This window comes from Kogia breviceps, chromosome 1 (assembly GCF_026419965.1).
Source record: "Kogia breviceps isolate mKogBre1 chromosome 1, mKogBre1 haplotype 1, whole genome shotgun sequence".
NCBI lineage: Eukaryota > Metazoa > Chordata > Mammalia > Artiodactyla > Physeteridae > Kogia > Kogia breviceps.
In genome coordinates, this window is record NC_081310.1 from 63,560,633 (window position 1) to 63,577,029 (window position 16,397).

Genomic DNA, 16,397 nt, shown 5'->3' on the forward strand with positions numbered 1-16,397 from the left:
ATAATAACTTTTTAAAAATGGAAAATTAAAGTGTTGGTGAAGATGTGGAGAAAATGGAATGCTTGTAATTGTTGGTGGGAATGTAAAATGGTACAGCCACTGTAGAAAACAGTTTGGCTATTCCTCAAAAAGTTAAATATATAATTAACATATGGTCTAGCATTCCAATCCTAGCTATATATCCAGAAAGACTGACAACAGAGACTCAAGTAGATACAGGTTTATCAGCTGATTTATGTTATTTTTAAGTACATCCTGGAAATTGTATTTTTCCTACAAAATGGCACATCTCATGGATGTTTTCAATTTCATTAGGATAGAGAGGATATACTATTTTTATTTAATATTGAGTGACTCCCTTCAATATCTACGATATCTCCTTTCTCATTCATGTGTATTTGCAGATTTGTTATTTTGTGAAATTACAATTGGTCAAATTCCGTTTGTTTAATTGGCCACTTTAAGAAACTACTCTGAGATTTTTACTTATCGTTTCCCTTTTTCCTTTTTATTAATTTCCTTTCTCTATTAATTTCTTAGTCCAGCTTCTTTTATATGTTCATGTTCTAGTCATTTAAAAATTCTTAGGTAAAATGTTTTGTTCATTTATTTGAAAACTTTTTGTCAGATAACAAAAGTATTGACTATTTCTCTAAGGACAGTTTTGGCATCAGCAACCCAGAAATTTTCATGAGTAATATTTGCACCAGCATTCATAATGAACAGGTTGAATAATGTAAGGTTTATCAATATGGGCTGTTGAGAAAGACTGGCAGTATTCAAATTCTAACCTCAACCTCTGTCCTGTGAGTTTTGGTAAATTGGTTCATCTCTCTGTCTTAGTTTCTCTCTTCTGTAAAATGGGGCTATGGGTAATATTCACTTCAAAGAGTCATTTTCAAGATTAAGTTAATTCATGTAAAGCAGTAGAAGAGTTCTCAGGGCTCATGCACTCAATAATCATTCCTTATTGTTATTTGATATGTAATCTGCAATGTCTGTTTTAATTTTCTCTTTGACTAAGATCCAAAACTTGAATTTTTATTTATTCTTCTGTCATTAATTCCTAGTGTTATTTTTTATTATAATAAGAGTATATAGCTGTTTTAGTTTCTCCTATGTTCAAATCTACTGAGGTACACCCTGTGGAGTGATATGCTATCAACTCTTATAAATGGTCCCTAGAAAGAGTTTACATTCTCGGTAAGGTACAAAATTCAACACACAAGTACCAAAGCAGCCTCATCCATCAATGTCTTATTTTTTGTACCTTTGCTTACCCAATCTGAAGTTTTCAACTATTATTATTTTTTATCAATTTATCTTTTTACTTCTTTTTAGAACCTCCTTGAATTTTATAATTTTAACTTTTAACTTCAAGTCTTTGATCCATTTGATTTAGTTTTGTATATGGTGTAAGGTGGCTTCATTGTTTTGCATGTGAATATCCAATTTTCCCAGGACCATTGCTGAAGAGACAGTTCTTTCCGTAGTGAGTGGTCCTTGCACCCTTGCTGAAAATCAATTGACCATAAATATGTAACTTTATTTCTGGGCTATCACTTACTCCACTGGCCTGTGTGTCTAACTTTATTTCAGTAACATACTATTTTAATGACTACAGCTTTGTAGTAAGTGTTGAAATAAAAAGTGTGAGTCAACCAACTTTGTTCTTTTCAATACTGTTTGGGTGCTCTGGGTCCCTTGAAATTCCATACAAAATTCAGGATGGTTTTCCATTTCTGCAAAAAATACTGTTGGGGTTTTTGTAGGTATTGCCTTGAATCTGTATATCACTTTGGGCAGTATATTCATCTTACCAATACTAAGTCTTCCAATCCAAGAATATGAATGCATTTCCATTGAAGTCTTCTTTAATTTCTTTCAGCAATGTTTTATAGTATTCAGTGTGTAAGTCTTACGTCTCTTTTGTTAAATTTATGTCTAAGGATTTTATTGTTTGATACAATTATAAATGGAATTTTTTTATTATTTTATTTTAGAAATGTGTCTTTTAATTATCATGTAGTTTGAAGTTTTTACTGACTATATTTAGAAGGCATTGTTCTTCAAAAGGGGAATTTAAGCCATTCACAGGTACTGTAATAACTTACACATTTTATCTTGCTTATAGTGTTCCTTCCTTTTATTTATTTAACAATTCCCAGGGTTGGAACTCAGTACTGTATAAAACCAGCTCCATTCTTGCTCTGCTGATGCTGTTTCCAGCAAGAGAGATAGAAAGCTTCCTAGTTCTTCCTTTTCTTACCCCTCTTTTGTCATATGGACCAAGTGGTTGTGCTTTTTTGATTGCCATTGTGATTTTGAATTTATATATTTTGATTTTATACTAGTATGGAATAATATCTTCTTTATTTATCATGTCAAGAATATGTATTTATCCGTATGTATTATAAGTTAAGCATATATATATATTTATTTTACTGCATCACCAACTTCCTAGTTGTTGTGATAAAAATCTATTATTTTATATCAAGTTTACTATACTTCCTTTCATACATGAGTTCTCTTTTAAGAATTAGTTCTGCCATTATATTTAATTTCACAACCATATTAAAAATAACAATTTAAACTGTTTAAATAGTTTTGTGACTCACTACTATTTCTTTGAAATAGTAAAAATTTGAAATTTTAAAAATTTTAAAAATTACTCATATTTTTGTGAGAATTATTATTTTTTCAGGAACCATATCTATTTTTTTTTTTTTTTGTGGTATTCGGGCCTCTCACTGTTGTGGCCTCTCCCATTGCGGAGCGCAGGCTCCGGACGCGCAGGCTCAGCGGCCATGGCTCACGGGCCCAGCCGCTCTGCGGCATGTGGGATCTTCCCGGATCGGGGCACGAACCCGTGTCCCCTGCATCGGCAGGCGGATTCTCAACTACTGCGCCACCAGGGAAGCCCAGGAACCATATCTAATTGGCACATGTTTTGGGTTCTTACTCATGTAAGACTATACATCTGTACCTTGGAGATAAATGATAGCTTGGCTGAGCACAGGTATTTTATGGCATAATATTTTCTCTCAAACACTAATTTCTGCAATTTAGTGTGTGGAAGAGACTTTTGATGCCAAAATGAAGTTCTTCTTTTTCTGTTTATTTTATCTCACGATAGTTGCAGTATTTTTATTCAGTATCTGAATTTCATAAATTTCCTTCATGTAGGGCCAGTGCCTCTTACCATTAACCTTGCATTTGTTTAGTAAGCCTTAACGATTCAAACAATCTAGGCTTTTTTATTCTGTTCTGAGAAACTATCTTCCATTATGTGCTAATTAATGCTTCACTTTTTTCTGCTTTCTTTTGTTTTTCTCATATCTAGATTGTGTGTGAGTGAATGTGTATAATTTCCAGTTTTGTCCTGGATTAATTCTGGAGAATTTAATCTTATTTTCTAATGATCTCTTTGTTTTTTTCCTGGATTAAATCTCCTGATTATTACTGCTTTTTAGATTCCTGTGTGTTTTATCCACAGGTAAATTTTCCTAATATCAGATCATTAAATCATATAAATGCCTTTCATAGATTCTATGTTATAAACACATATGAGAGATTTCTAATATCCTATTTTGTAGCTTATTCCCATGTTTATTGGAATACTCTGATTTATAGAGGAATATTTTCTCTGATTTCTCAAACTGGTATTTTTATTTTCAATTGCTGTATGTTACCTTATATTTAATGATGTTTTGGCTTGCTCACCACAGAGAGAGCTTTAGGCTTATTCCTGAGGGGAGGTGAAAAGGGACTGATGATGAGATTGTATGGAAAGTTTTTAAGTCTCCCAAGCTCAGACAAAGTGAGAAGGGGTGAATTTTGATTTATCCTAGTTTAAACTTGCTGGATCATAGGTATAATAGCCTGGGCAGAATAGCATGGGGCCGATGACTAGGGACAGTTTTTGCAGGAAGATTTAATATAGATATCATTTTTCCCTCTAAGTTATTGTGCCAACAGAAAATTAGTAAACATTCTTTAATTGCTCCCTCTAAGTTGAGGCAATGGCTTCTAGCATGTTTCCCCATTCCAGGGAAAAGTAAGTGCAAGAACTCCCTTAAGGTCCCCACTCTGTGTGCACTTTAACACTTAATTTCCCAGAGCTGCTGTTACCTTTAATATTTATCCTCCCAAACCCTGCCCCAGGGTCCTCTAATCAGCTACACACCCACTAACCTGTTAAGGATGTTTGCATGGTTCAACCAGCATTTTTCCTTTTATTTATTTGGCAAGCTGGTCCTTTTTAATCCAGTGAATATCTTTCTCATGTACTACCTTCAGCAGAAGCATGGTGCCCTCCCTTAGTTTTAATACAGGTACACATTGTGCCTTCTTTTTTAAGATTCCTTGGTCACATGCCTATGTTGTTCAAGCTACCATCTCTACCCAAAAGTCCTATTGCTTACTTTTCGAAGTACATACGTCAGTAGTCTGGTTTGCATATCTTAGACTGGGTGGAAGGTTGGCATTGCTGTTCTGCAACTCACATTCCAAAGATAGTGCTCCCGACTCACCCTTTATTACATGAATAATTAACTGTTGATCCAAACTGCGTATCTGTGTTTATATGCACCATGCCATTGAAGGGTTCTGGAGGTTTTCCACATGATTTTCCTACAGAAAAGAAGCAGAATTTGGGATGAGGTGTACAGTTCAATTTACATTTGTTTTTAAGAGTCAGACTGGAGTGCAGCATACTGAACAGCCTGTATACTTCTGACTGTTCTACAGAATTGACCACTTTGAGAAAACTCACCATACAAGTAGCTATAGGGCACCTGCTTTTAAAACGACCAATGAGCATCACCCAATAAAGGTCATTTGTGGTTAAATAATCCCATCAAATCACTCAATAAAGGTCATTTGTGGTTTTCCATCCCATCAGCCTAAATCAAAGGCCTTAAATTTGGGATTTTCCTCCTATCTTAGTTAGCCAAGCACAATTCACTGTGACCCACATAATTTTCTTGTGCCCCTGTTTTATTCATTTCATGGTTTTAGCCACCAAGGGTAACCCCCAGTGAATGGAAAATTTTCCTCCAATTCCTCTTGTGAGAGCCATTCCTATGAAATGAATATCTAGTCAAGGTGTAGAAATGCAAGGCAATAAGAAGGGATGACTTAAAAGTCCACCCTCCATTTAAATACCTTGGGCAAACTTAGATGTCTCACCTTCAAAATTTGAACAAATTAAATCAGATCTCACAGATTCTTTGATATACATGAATTGGCTCCCAGGAAGGGGATACTCATATCTCTAAATATCTTGGCACTTGACGAGACCAAGTTTTCTAAGCAGGTGATGGAGAACATATTTTCAAAATACCCAAGGAAGCATTCATAATTCAAAGATGTCCCAACTGGAAACTCAGATTCATCAGTCAGGACTGTAGGCTTTGTAAATGAAAACTGTTTAGGGGCTTTACAATACTTGAAGACCAAAACCACAGAAATATCAAAGTGAGCAGAGAGACTTCCACCCTATCTCCTCTTTCTCTCCAACTGAGCTGATAGATGGGATCACAGAAACAGAGACATAATAATGGCTAAAGAGTTTCTTCCCCTAAGATAACCCCTGAAGTTATCTTAGGATGGTGCTTTATAATAGCATCTACCCATCAGGAAATTTTTACTGCTTGGAAGACTATTCACCTTTTTGGCCTTTCTGTTCAAAGCAAGAGTTTTAGCCAATAGTTTCACGTGCCAGGCCTCCTATAAGGGTGCCTTTATCTAGAGTTAAGTTAACCATTACATCCTCATTTACTGGTGTTAACATACTCATGTATATTAAGACATATTTACTGTCTCTTTTCACTTATCCCTCCCTACCTCAGTCTTAGGATGCCTACCATAAGCTGCCTCTCTGGTACTAAGTAGCAGTCACCACTTGTAGTGGGTGAATGATGTCCCCCAAAAGATACAACCATCTAAAACATTAGATTGGGAACTCATTTGTAATAAGGGTCATTTCAGACACAATTAAGGTAATGATCTTGAGATGAAATTATCCTGGATTACCAGAGTGAACCCTAACTCCAGTGACTGCTGATGTCCTTTTCTTTTTGCTTTTATTTTTTTTATTGGAGGATAATTGCTTTACAATGTTGTGTTAGTTTCTGATGTACAACAAAATGAATCAGCTATATGTATACATTTATACCTTTCCTCTTGCACCTCCCTCCCACCCCCCCTTCCCACCCATCTAGAGCATCACAGAGCACCTCATCCCACCTCATCACAGAGCACCAAGCTGAGCTCCCTGTGCTTTTAAGAGAGAGGAAGTGGAGATTTGAGACACAGAGATATTGGGGAGAAGGCCATGTGAAGACAGAAGCACAGATTTAAGTGATGTGTCCACAAGCCAAGTAATGCTAGGAGCCACCAGAAGCTGTAAGAAGGATCCTCCTTTTAGAGCCATAGGAGAGAGTGCAGCCCTGCCAACACCTTGATTTCAGACTTCCAGCCCCTAGACCTGCGAGAGAACTAATTTCTGTTGTTTTAAGCTACCTAGTTCATGGTTTATGGCAGCCCTAGGATACTAATAGATCACTCTTCTCATTTTGATGCAGACATTCAATGACAAGGACAAAACAGACTAAGCCATTCAGTAGCTTCCTCTAAGAAGCTAGGTCTTCTTTATGAGAGGGTATACTGTGTGCTGCATAATTTGAAATAGAGTCTGAACTCGACTATCTCCTCTGGTGGAGACTGATTCTATTTGCCCATTCAATAAGCCTGGCTGGGGACCTAGGCATCTGCATTTAAAGAAATCTCACTGGATTCTGATATATACCACCCAGGTGGAGGGTGAGGAAGATCAAGGAAAGGTTAAATGCCTCTCATCATGTGTAGCCTTTTCTCACTGGATTGCTCTTCTATCTCTGGGCTCCCCTGCCAATGATGCGGTATTCCAAGGTTGGTGCCACACTCTATCCCAGCTTCCATTCTTCTCTTGCCTCACTCTCCTCACCACTCCACCAGCAAGTAGAATGATTAGCATCTTACCTAGTCAAACATCTTGGCACTGCTGGAAATATCTGTTTTAGCTATGGCATGTAATTTCGACACTTCCACTTATGACAAAGTTAAACTCACAAGAAAACACCATATCTCATTATAGAAATATAAAGGATGTGGTCCAGGTGTTCTGAACCCATTTAGGGTATATAGGAGTGGGCACTGACCAACAGAACCAGAAAGTTCACAGTGAGGGTCAGGGATGCTCCAAACCTCACTCCCTTGACTGTCACTTGTGCAGTGGATGGTGCTCTCCCTAAAGAGATTGAAAGTCATCCCTCTGTCTGGGTGGGGGTCACATGTGCAAGATATTTCTTTTCCACAGGAAATGCCTCCCAGAGAAGTTCCTGTGTGGTTCCCGTTAAGGATAGTCAGCAGATTTGGACAAAAGATTTCTAAAAGAGCAAAAAAATATATTAAAATGTTTAAATTTTCATCTGGGTCGATTCCACAATTGTGGGATTCTGTGACTGTGTTGCCAGTTCAACAACAATTAAACTCTTAGGGAGAGTACAAACTACAAATTAAATATATTAGGACACTGCTGAGATGCAGCTAAATGAAGTACATCAAAATCAATTTTGATTATAAAAGTCTAAAAGGGAATTAAGCATCCTGAACTCTTCAGCGAGTTAAGCCTTCTGGATAATTGAGGCTTAAATAAACAAAAATCTTCTTAACCACATCCATTTAACAAGGAAATCATCCATTAATTCACCAAGAAGGTTTTTTTTTTTTTGAGCACCTACTATACAGAAAGTACTATTTTAAGCACAAAATAGGTGAGATCTTTTAACATCAAGGATCTTCATCATAGAGAATTTTTTCCAAATATATTCCAAATATATACATTTACTATTTGTCTATCCATGATTTAATATTTTCTTGATACCTTGAGGCTGTTATTCTCAAAAGCAAAATGAGTTGTTACTGAAATGCTGCCACAGTGAAATGAAACATTCTCCACACTCCAGTGCATGCTCCAAAGGCTCAGAAATGTTTTGACTTTTGAGATACTTGTAGGTTTTACAGTTTGTTTTTATCATTGAAGAAACACACATTTCTTCTTTTGAGCGTTATCTATTTAGAGATGCTCCTTTCCCCTTCTGATTTGATCTGTATTTAGGAAGAGGATACTGCAGCTTGAAAGAATTATGGATAAACTAACTATTCAAAGGGTGGAGTAGCTTAACCAATGTTTATACTCTATTAAGTGATTTTAGGTATATCCTTGCGTTCATGGGAGTAATTTTCTTTCTTTCTTTCATGTTTCTTAATTATGTTAAGATTTTCAAATAGCTGACTTTCAAACGTGAAAGATGTAACTATGGTTTCATTATATAAATCAGTACAATATGTTCAAATAATATTAAAGCAAAGTATTCATTTGAAAAAATAAATATGTATCTTTCAGTCATTACAATCAGAAGATGAAGCAACATCCTGGTGATTTAGTGAAGAAATAAATGTACAGATTGGATATACTAGTAGTGTTTCTCTATTTGACAGGTTACATTTCTGTCATTAAAAAAGAAAAAGCTCCCTAATCCCACTTCCTTTTGCAGCTGCAGTCCCTTTTCTCTACCCCCTTGACATTAGAACTCCTCTAAGATGTTGCCTATGGTCTGTCCTTCCTCCCCTTCATTCTCCCTTGAACTCATTCCAATCTGGCATTTGCCCCCACAACTCTACTGAACTGCTTTTATCGAGGTCATTCATTACCTCCAAGTCGCTAAACCCAATGATAATTTTCTGTCCTCATATTATTTGACCTCTCTGAAGAATATAACGCAGTTTCTGAGTCTCATCTCCTTAAACAAGTTCTCCACTTGTCTTCCAAGATACCTCATCCTCCTGATTTTTCTCTCAATGCACTGGCTGCTTCTTCTTAATCTCCTTTTCCTATTCCTTCTAATCTTTCCAACACCTTAATGTTGAATTCACAAGGCTCAGGCCATGCATCTATTCTCTGGCCCCATTCAATCTCCGGGTGATCTCACTTAATCTCTATTTTAAACTCTATATCTAAACCATCAGCAAATCCTGTCATTTCTACCTTCAGAATATATCCAGAATTTGAATACTTGTTATCACTTCTCTCAGTGTTATCCTGGGCCAACATCTCTGGTTAGATTTTTGCAATAGCCTCCCAGCTTGTATCCTCAGCTCTACCCTCAGATTTTCTTGGCTACAGGTATCTTTTGGGCCTTCAGTTACTTTCTCAATTGAGAGTGCTGATACCACTGCTACCTCATTTCCTGACAACACTGGCTGTCTCAGCTCCCCCAAGGGTGAGATGGGCTTCTGCACAGCCTCTGCTGTACCACTGCAGTGGAGGTCACAGTAGTTCTAAATCGAAGCCAACGTGACTGGATCCATGTCCACGCTGGCTCCTTCTATCACTTCCTGGCTTAGGTGGAGTACCAGGCAATAGGTCATGAGCTTTAGTGTCCCCAGAGTCTGATCAGGGAGAGAAATAATACAACATGAAATCCAAGGACTTAATAGCCTTGGAATAAACAGAAGATGAGAGACAGGAAAGACTGAGCAGATAAGCTGCTTGTTCTTTCTCTTCTAATGGTCAGTTCTGGTTCCACAGAATCTCTCTGGAGATGTCCTATACGGCCAAACAACCAGCCGTGTTTCTTGTGAAGCTTATGGCCACTTCAATAACACAATCTCTTTTATTTATCTGCTTTTCTTTCCTCTCCACCTCCCTTTTTGTTTTCCTTCACTCTTGCTGCCCTGGAACTATACCCTCCAGTAGATCATTATAACTCAAACTTTGTCTCTGGCACTGTTTTTTGAGGAATCTCAATCTAAGATACACCCTTTCAACTCAGCTGTCTCTAGAGTAGCCAGAGTGAAATCGTTAAAAGTAAGTTAGATCATGTTACTTTTCTACTCATAATACTCCAATGGCTTTTCATCTTGCTTAGAGTGAAAGCCTAAATTCTTACAGAGTATATTCTCTTTTATTGCTTCTGTATACTTCTGTATTTGCTCACTGAACATCAGCCATATTGGCTTCTGAGAAATGTCAGGAGCAGGCTTTTCAAAGAAAATGCCGGGAACACTTCTGCCTTGGACCTTTATAGTTTCTACTCCATCTGCATGGAAAGTTCTTCCTCTATCTTTGCACATTGGTCATCAATCAATTTCCATCAAAGCTCAAATGTTATTTTCTCTTTTTCTTCCTTAATCATTTTATTTTAAATGGAAACAAGTTTTTTCTGGAATTCCTTTTTCCCCTTTAACAACTATTTTATGCATTACCCTGTTTTTTTTTCTTAATAACACTTAGTATTATTTGAAATTGTCTATTTATGTGTTTGCTTGTTTACTTATTATATATTTATTTTTTTTGCCTTTCTCCCTGCACAAGAATATAAACAACATTGGAGCAGGGACCTAGTCTGTCTTGTTTACAGGCATATTCCTAGTATCTAGGAGACTGGATGGCACATAGTAGTTACTCAAAAAAAATCTGTTGAAAGAATGTGTATATGATGGATGGATGATTGAAGAAAGGATAGAAAAAGCTGAAGTGTGACTATCATTTTTGAGAAGGAAAAAGGGAAAATTTGACAAAGCTTCAGGCCATCAATTTCTCCCCATCTGTGAAGCATTTCTTCCCATTTATAGCACATAGTATTTTTATAAATATTTATAGAATGACACCCAAAGCCCATGATGTTCAGGTTTATTTCCCCAAAAAACATTCTTTGTAACTATTTCAACTATAAATATTTCTATCAAAACCAAAATAAACAGAGGGGCAGACATTAGATAATTTCATGTGGTAAAATGCAACATGAAAATGAAAAAAACAAGGAGAAAGATGTAGACCTGAACAGATATTCTTTCTACTTACGTTCACACACAGGAACACTGTTATTCCAAAGGCTTTTCGTTCCAACCAAGATACAGTAACTGGCTGAGCTTCCCTTTAACTGGAACCTAAGGAACAAAGCAGTAGTGACTGGATGAGCACACCATTTCTCTCTTCCATCCATTGACAGATCTCCGCTACTTCCCTTCTGCTAAAACACAATTTAATGCCCAAGTTAAATCCCAGGTGAAAGAAAAAGCTCAGCCCATTTTGTTTCTCAGATGATACATGCTCAGAAACCAAAACATTTTTAAAAATTGCTGCTTCAAATGAGGACAAAGCAATAACACCTGTCAAAGCTCAGTAATCAGACTTGCCTGAACTAAAGAAGGTACAAAAAACATAGACAGGCATTTCCTTAGTCTGGTCCTGGACCTTCAGGAGACCATCTTACCCTGACTGCTCTCTGACAAGCCCCCTTTTGTAATTAGGAGAAACTTTGTCCTCTAATGCAAAGCGTGGCATTTTCCTCTTTTAGTAGATCAGGAGGAACACAACTCCTGATTTAAGCAAATCAGAGGACATGAGGAAATATATCAGAGACTGTTCCTTTTGCCAATACATTTGGAATGTTCCTGAATGAGTCATCTGACATATCTGGATTACTGAAGAGTAAAGCCAAATTATCTAGAAAAAAGAAGAAACGGTGAGGAGAGAGGATTCCTTAGAGAACAATCATCCTAAAACATCTGGTTTATTGTCAAACCAGTGGCTCCTGAATTGCCTCTGGCTCTTTATTGGGTAACTGGTAATTGATGCTTGTCAAGAGTCCTTGGAATATACCGAGAACAACTGCTCTATTGTCCATGCTTTTTACCTGCCAATGGTGTCGGAACATAATATCAAGATCATTTAGATTCACACAAAGAGTTAATGATGTTATTTGAAATATGAACAGCAGTCTTCATGTTCTTTCAACACAGCCTAATACTAATTAGATGGTATGTAATTATTATAGATTAAAAATATTTCTGCTTACTCTTTCATTCCTATTCCAGATGCCACTAATGATTGGTTTAAAAATTTCCTGACACAATCCTTGCATGTCATCTGTCTTATAAATAACTTTCTTTCATATATATGTATGTGTATATATATATATATATACACATACATATATATATCAAACTTAACCTCTGGAATATTTATCTCTTCATGCTTACAAATTACCATTTATCCATTTTATCCAAACACTTAATGTTCCACCTAAATATTCAAGTTCTGTTGTTATGTTTCTGCTGTTCAGTATATTTAGCCCTTTTCCTTTTTAAGCATCTGTTCATGGTCCATCTGGTTCTTACCATACTTCCCAATCACCGTTTGAGATATTAGTCTCTTTTAGTACGTTTTCTCCTTGGTCAGCCCCCTTTTTGGATAAAACCCATTGCCCAGGGCATCAGCATATCAGCATCCGGAAATGTGGCCCTGGTCTCTTTTCCAGTTCACACTCACCCCTCATCACAAACGAAGGACACTTTTGCCCCAAGGTGGAAATTAAGTGGAAAGAGCACATGTCCATTAGGAAGTTGGTCCAGGAAGTCAGCACATGATTTCACTAGGAAAAAAAAAAAAAAAAAAGAGTAAGACTGCCATGTAAGAGATAAAGAGATTGATCTGCAAACCAGAAGAGAGTATAGGCCCCTGCACATCTGGGAGCTTCCGGGCTCCAGTCTCCCTGGGGCATACAGTGCAGAGAAGCAGCCCCTCTGAGATCATAGCCGGGCTCACAGCTGTAGAACACTTCCTGCCCAGAGGAAAAGTTGTTCTTGTGGCTTGGAGTGTGTTTACCATGTAGGACTTCTGAAGGTGGCTGACATACTGGGTAAAGAACAGTAAAGTACCTGTCAGTTATAGGGAAATACCTTTTGATAAATTCTAACCCTTACAAGGAGTTAGAGAATCATAATTAAGGGGGTAGAGGAAGTCAAATGATACTCCAATCCCCTTGTTTTACTAATGTGGAAGTTAAGGATAGGGAAGAGATGTAGCCAAAAACCTCACAGCTAGTAAGAGGTAGAGAATTAGAACTCAGTCCGTCCCAGCACAAGTTCTAAAATACATTCATTAGTCCACCAGGCACGGTGTCTCTTCCTCCACTGCTGGCTCTCTAGTATAGAGTCACTAGTACTGGTGGGCTACCCAACTCACACATTTGCTAGAAAGGCAATACAATTTACAGCCTCATCTTTCAGGTAATGAGAAGGTTACCTGAGCCTAAACCTGTAACAGATTTCCCCTTATCTCTTTTTTTCACACTTCTGTGATCAAAGTGTAGCAATAATCCATACTGTATCTGTTTGTCCTCCCAGATGCCCCCTCATTGGTTGTACAAGGCTGATATGGGTTGGTGGAAAAACTGTAAGCTCCCTCTCTGTCCCTAGTATCAACCACAGTATTTACCAATCCACTTCTACAGTTCTTCTTATGCCAGCTATTGTGGCATAAGAAGACAAGACCAGCCATTGAGAACAAAATCCCCTAAATAAGTCAGTCCTTGTAATGAGAGGACACATTTCTTAGAGAATAGTCAACTCAAGGTGTGGCTGCCTCCATTCACAGTCTTTTTGGTGTGTGCTAGGGGCATTAGAACTCATTTGAACTTCAACTTAACCTGTATCTAATTAAAGAAGAATGAAAAATCTGTTTGGCTTTGAGCAAGTTACTTGTACTTTCAATTTAAGATTTCTAATGATAAAATGTAGGAGGTGGACCAAAACAAACTCTAAAGTCTTTGTCACTATTCTGAAGATATGATATCTTTCTTCATAAGCCAGTTTCTTTCTGTGATAGATGCTGATAAAAGTAGAATTCTATAAAGCAAAGTTCTGTCAAGAACCAGAGGATTCAACTTTAGGGGCTGACATACTGCATTCTATTCCTGGATATGCCACTTAGTAGCACATAATTTAGACAACTTATTTAACCTCTGAAAGACCAAGCTAACTTCACTGTCATATGGATATAAGGATAGCACTATTTCAAAGGAGTGTTGCAAAGAGTAGACAAGATTATTATACAGCTGACCAGAAAGTCCACATCCTTCTTGAATACAACTGAGAGATATTGGAGCTGGTACTTTGCCTTGAGAATTCCTCAATATGAGAGTCCCAAATGTCTCCTTCCTTGAATAACTAAACTTTTGCTTCTCAAAATGAAGGCACTTACACAGAAGTGCAAACACACATTTTCTTTTTCTTTTTTTTTTTTTTTTTTCGGTACGCGGGCCTCTCACTGTTGTGGCCTCTCCCGTTGCAGAGCACAGGCTCCAGACACACAGGCTCTGTGGCCATGGCTCATGGGCCTAGCTGCTCCGCGGCATGTGGGATATTCCCGGACCGGGGCACGAACCCGTGTCCCCTACATCGGCAGGCGGACTCTCAACCACTGCGCCACCAGGGAAGCCCACACATTTTCTTAATTTTGTGCTTCCTTGCCCCAAATTTACTCACACTGCTCACCGCACATCCTCCCCCCAGAACCGACACTAACCTCCTGATCCTCCTACAACTCACATCATTTGTAGGCCCCTTCAAAGCCTCAGTCAGACTCACCCCTGGAGCAGCTGGGCAACTCCGGTCCCCACTTGTTTTGGGCCTGGCATTCAACAGTGGAGGGTCCTTTCATGGCAAAGCCGGGCTGACACCTAAACCTCACGCTTTCACGTAAAGAAAATAAGCTTTTGTTCTCAGACATCCTTATTCCATTTTCAATGACTGGAGGCGTGCATTTATTAGGTGTAATGCACTGAGGGGGAGGGCCACTCCAGATGCCAACTTGATTGTCTTCACTGGTGCAATATATTGACGGCTCACCCACGAGGTCAAACAGCTTCTGCCTTCTCTCTCCAAGATTGCAGCGATAGGTCACCACTGTTCCGTACGGAAAGTATTCTCTGTCGGTGCTAATGAAATCTCCATTGGTGATGGCTGGGGGTGGCCCACAAGGAATGCCTGGGAAAAGGGACAGCAAATTAAAACCTCAGTTTCTTAAAGTTATATTCAATTATGAATTTTGGTAACCAGTTTAAAAAATGATCAAAATGTCACTATTCAGAACACTTCTGCTCTTATCTAATATTTGCTAATGCACAGACATGTTTTTACACAATCGCAGATTAGATAGCCACAATATTATGACCTCTGCTGTTCTCAATTAATGCTATTTCAATAAATGTATCCATATGTTATTATAGTCCACATACTTCTCATTTTAAGTGAGAATTTATATGTTATTTAACTATTTTTAATTCAATTCTTTCTCTGTAGAGGGCATTTGGATTTATTCTATTGGTTATTAATATGCTATAGCATACAATACAGTCTATCAAATAAATCAAAACCAAAAGCTCTGGTACAACTAATAAAAAATAAACACAATATTACACACGACAAACATAACAATCACAGATTCAGAAGTAACAAAAATAACTAAATGTGTGTCTATGCTAATAACCTTGAAAATGAGGATGTTAGAAATAAAAATATATTTTGCCAATATTGACTCAAGAAAAAGGTAGCATATAGAAGAAGTGGAAAAAAATATATCAAAAACACTACTGCTGGGCTTCCCTGGTGGCGCAGTGGTTGAGGGTCCGCCTGCCGATGCGGGGGACGCGGGTTCGTGCCCCGGTCCGGGAAGATCCCACGTGCCGCGGAGCAGCTAGGCCCGTGAGCCATGGCCGCTGAGCCTGCGCGTCCGGAGCCTGTGCTCCGCGGCGGGAGAGGCCACGGCAGTGAGAGGCCCGCGTACCGCAAAAAAAAAAAAAAACAAAAAAACCCACTACTGCTAAAAAGGTATGAAGCACAGATAATTTTATGGACAAATTTAATCTAATATTCAAGTAACAGATAATTTCTAGGCAGTTTAAATCATTCCTGAGCATATAAAATATTTCTATCATTTTGGGCATGAATATCAAAGTAGACATTTATTTATTTATTTTTGCTTAAGAAAATATTTAAGAAGATGCATATTTATTGTAGAAAATTTATAAAATATAAATAAAAATCACCTTTAAGCCCATTATCTAGAAGGAATCACTATTAACTATTTAATGTGCAATCTTTAATATACACACACACACACACACACATATTTTTTTTCTAAAATATCTTTGTTGCCTAAGTAATATTTCAGAGCACAAACATACTAACTGATTCCATCTGAAAGAATTCTCTCTCTTGTCTAATGCATTCTGGCATATTTTAAACTTTTTTATTAGAACACATTCCGTGTACCTTTATTAGATTATTTAGTAGATTATTTCCAGAACATTGTTTGGAAATATGCACTATATTTAGATTCTTTTGACTTTTTCACTATCATAAAATAATAATATAGGTAACATCTGTACATCAATCCTTGCAAAAACCTATGGTGATTTTTTAAAGTCATGAACTGTAGAATTTCTGGATTAAAGGCTTGCATACAGTTAAGGTTTTTGATACATACTGTGTACTGGCCTGTTAGA

The 16,397-nt window shown here is 37.5% G+C and overlaps 1 protein-coding gene across 1 annotated transcript in view; it reads right to left on the reverse strand.

Annotated features, from left to right (window-relative positions):
• CR1 (complement C3b/C4b receptor 1 (Knops blood group)) overlaps positions 1-16,397 on the reverse strand; it is a 100,903-nt gene that overhangs the window by 24,986 nt on the left and 59,520 nt on the right. Inside the window, exons 13-17 of the mRNA XM_067032761.1 lie at positions 14,479-14,877; positions 12,571-12,745; positions 12,380-12,484; positions 10,910-10,995; positions 4,533-4,632 (exon numbers count right to left, since the gene is read on the reverse strand). Of these exons, the coding sequence (XP_066888862.1) occupies positions 4,533-4,632; positions 10,910-10,995; positions 12,380-12,484; positions 12,571-12,745; positions 14,479-14,877 (865 nt within the window). The remainder of the gene's footprint in view (positions 1-4,532; positions 4,633-10,909; positions 10,996-12,379; positions 12,485-12,570; positions 12,746-14,478; positions 14,878-16,397) is intronic.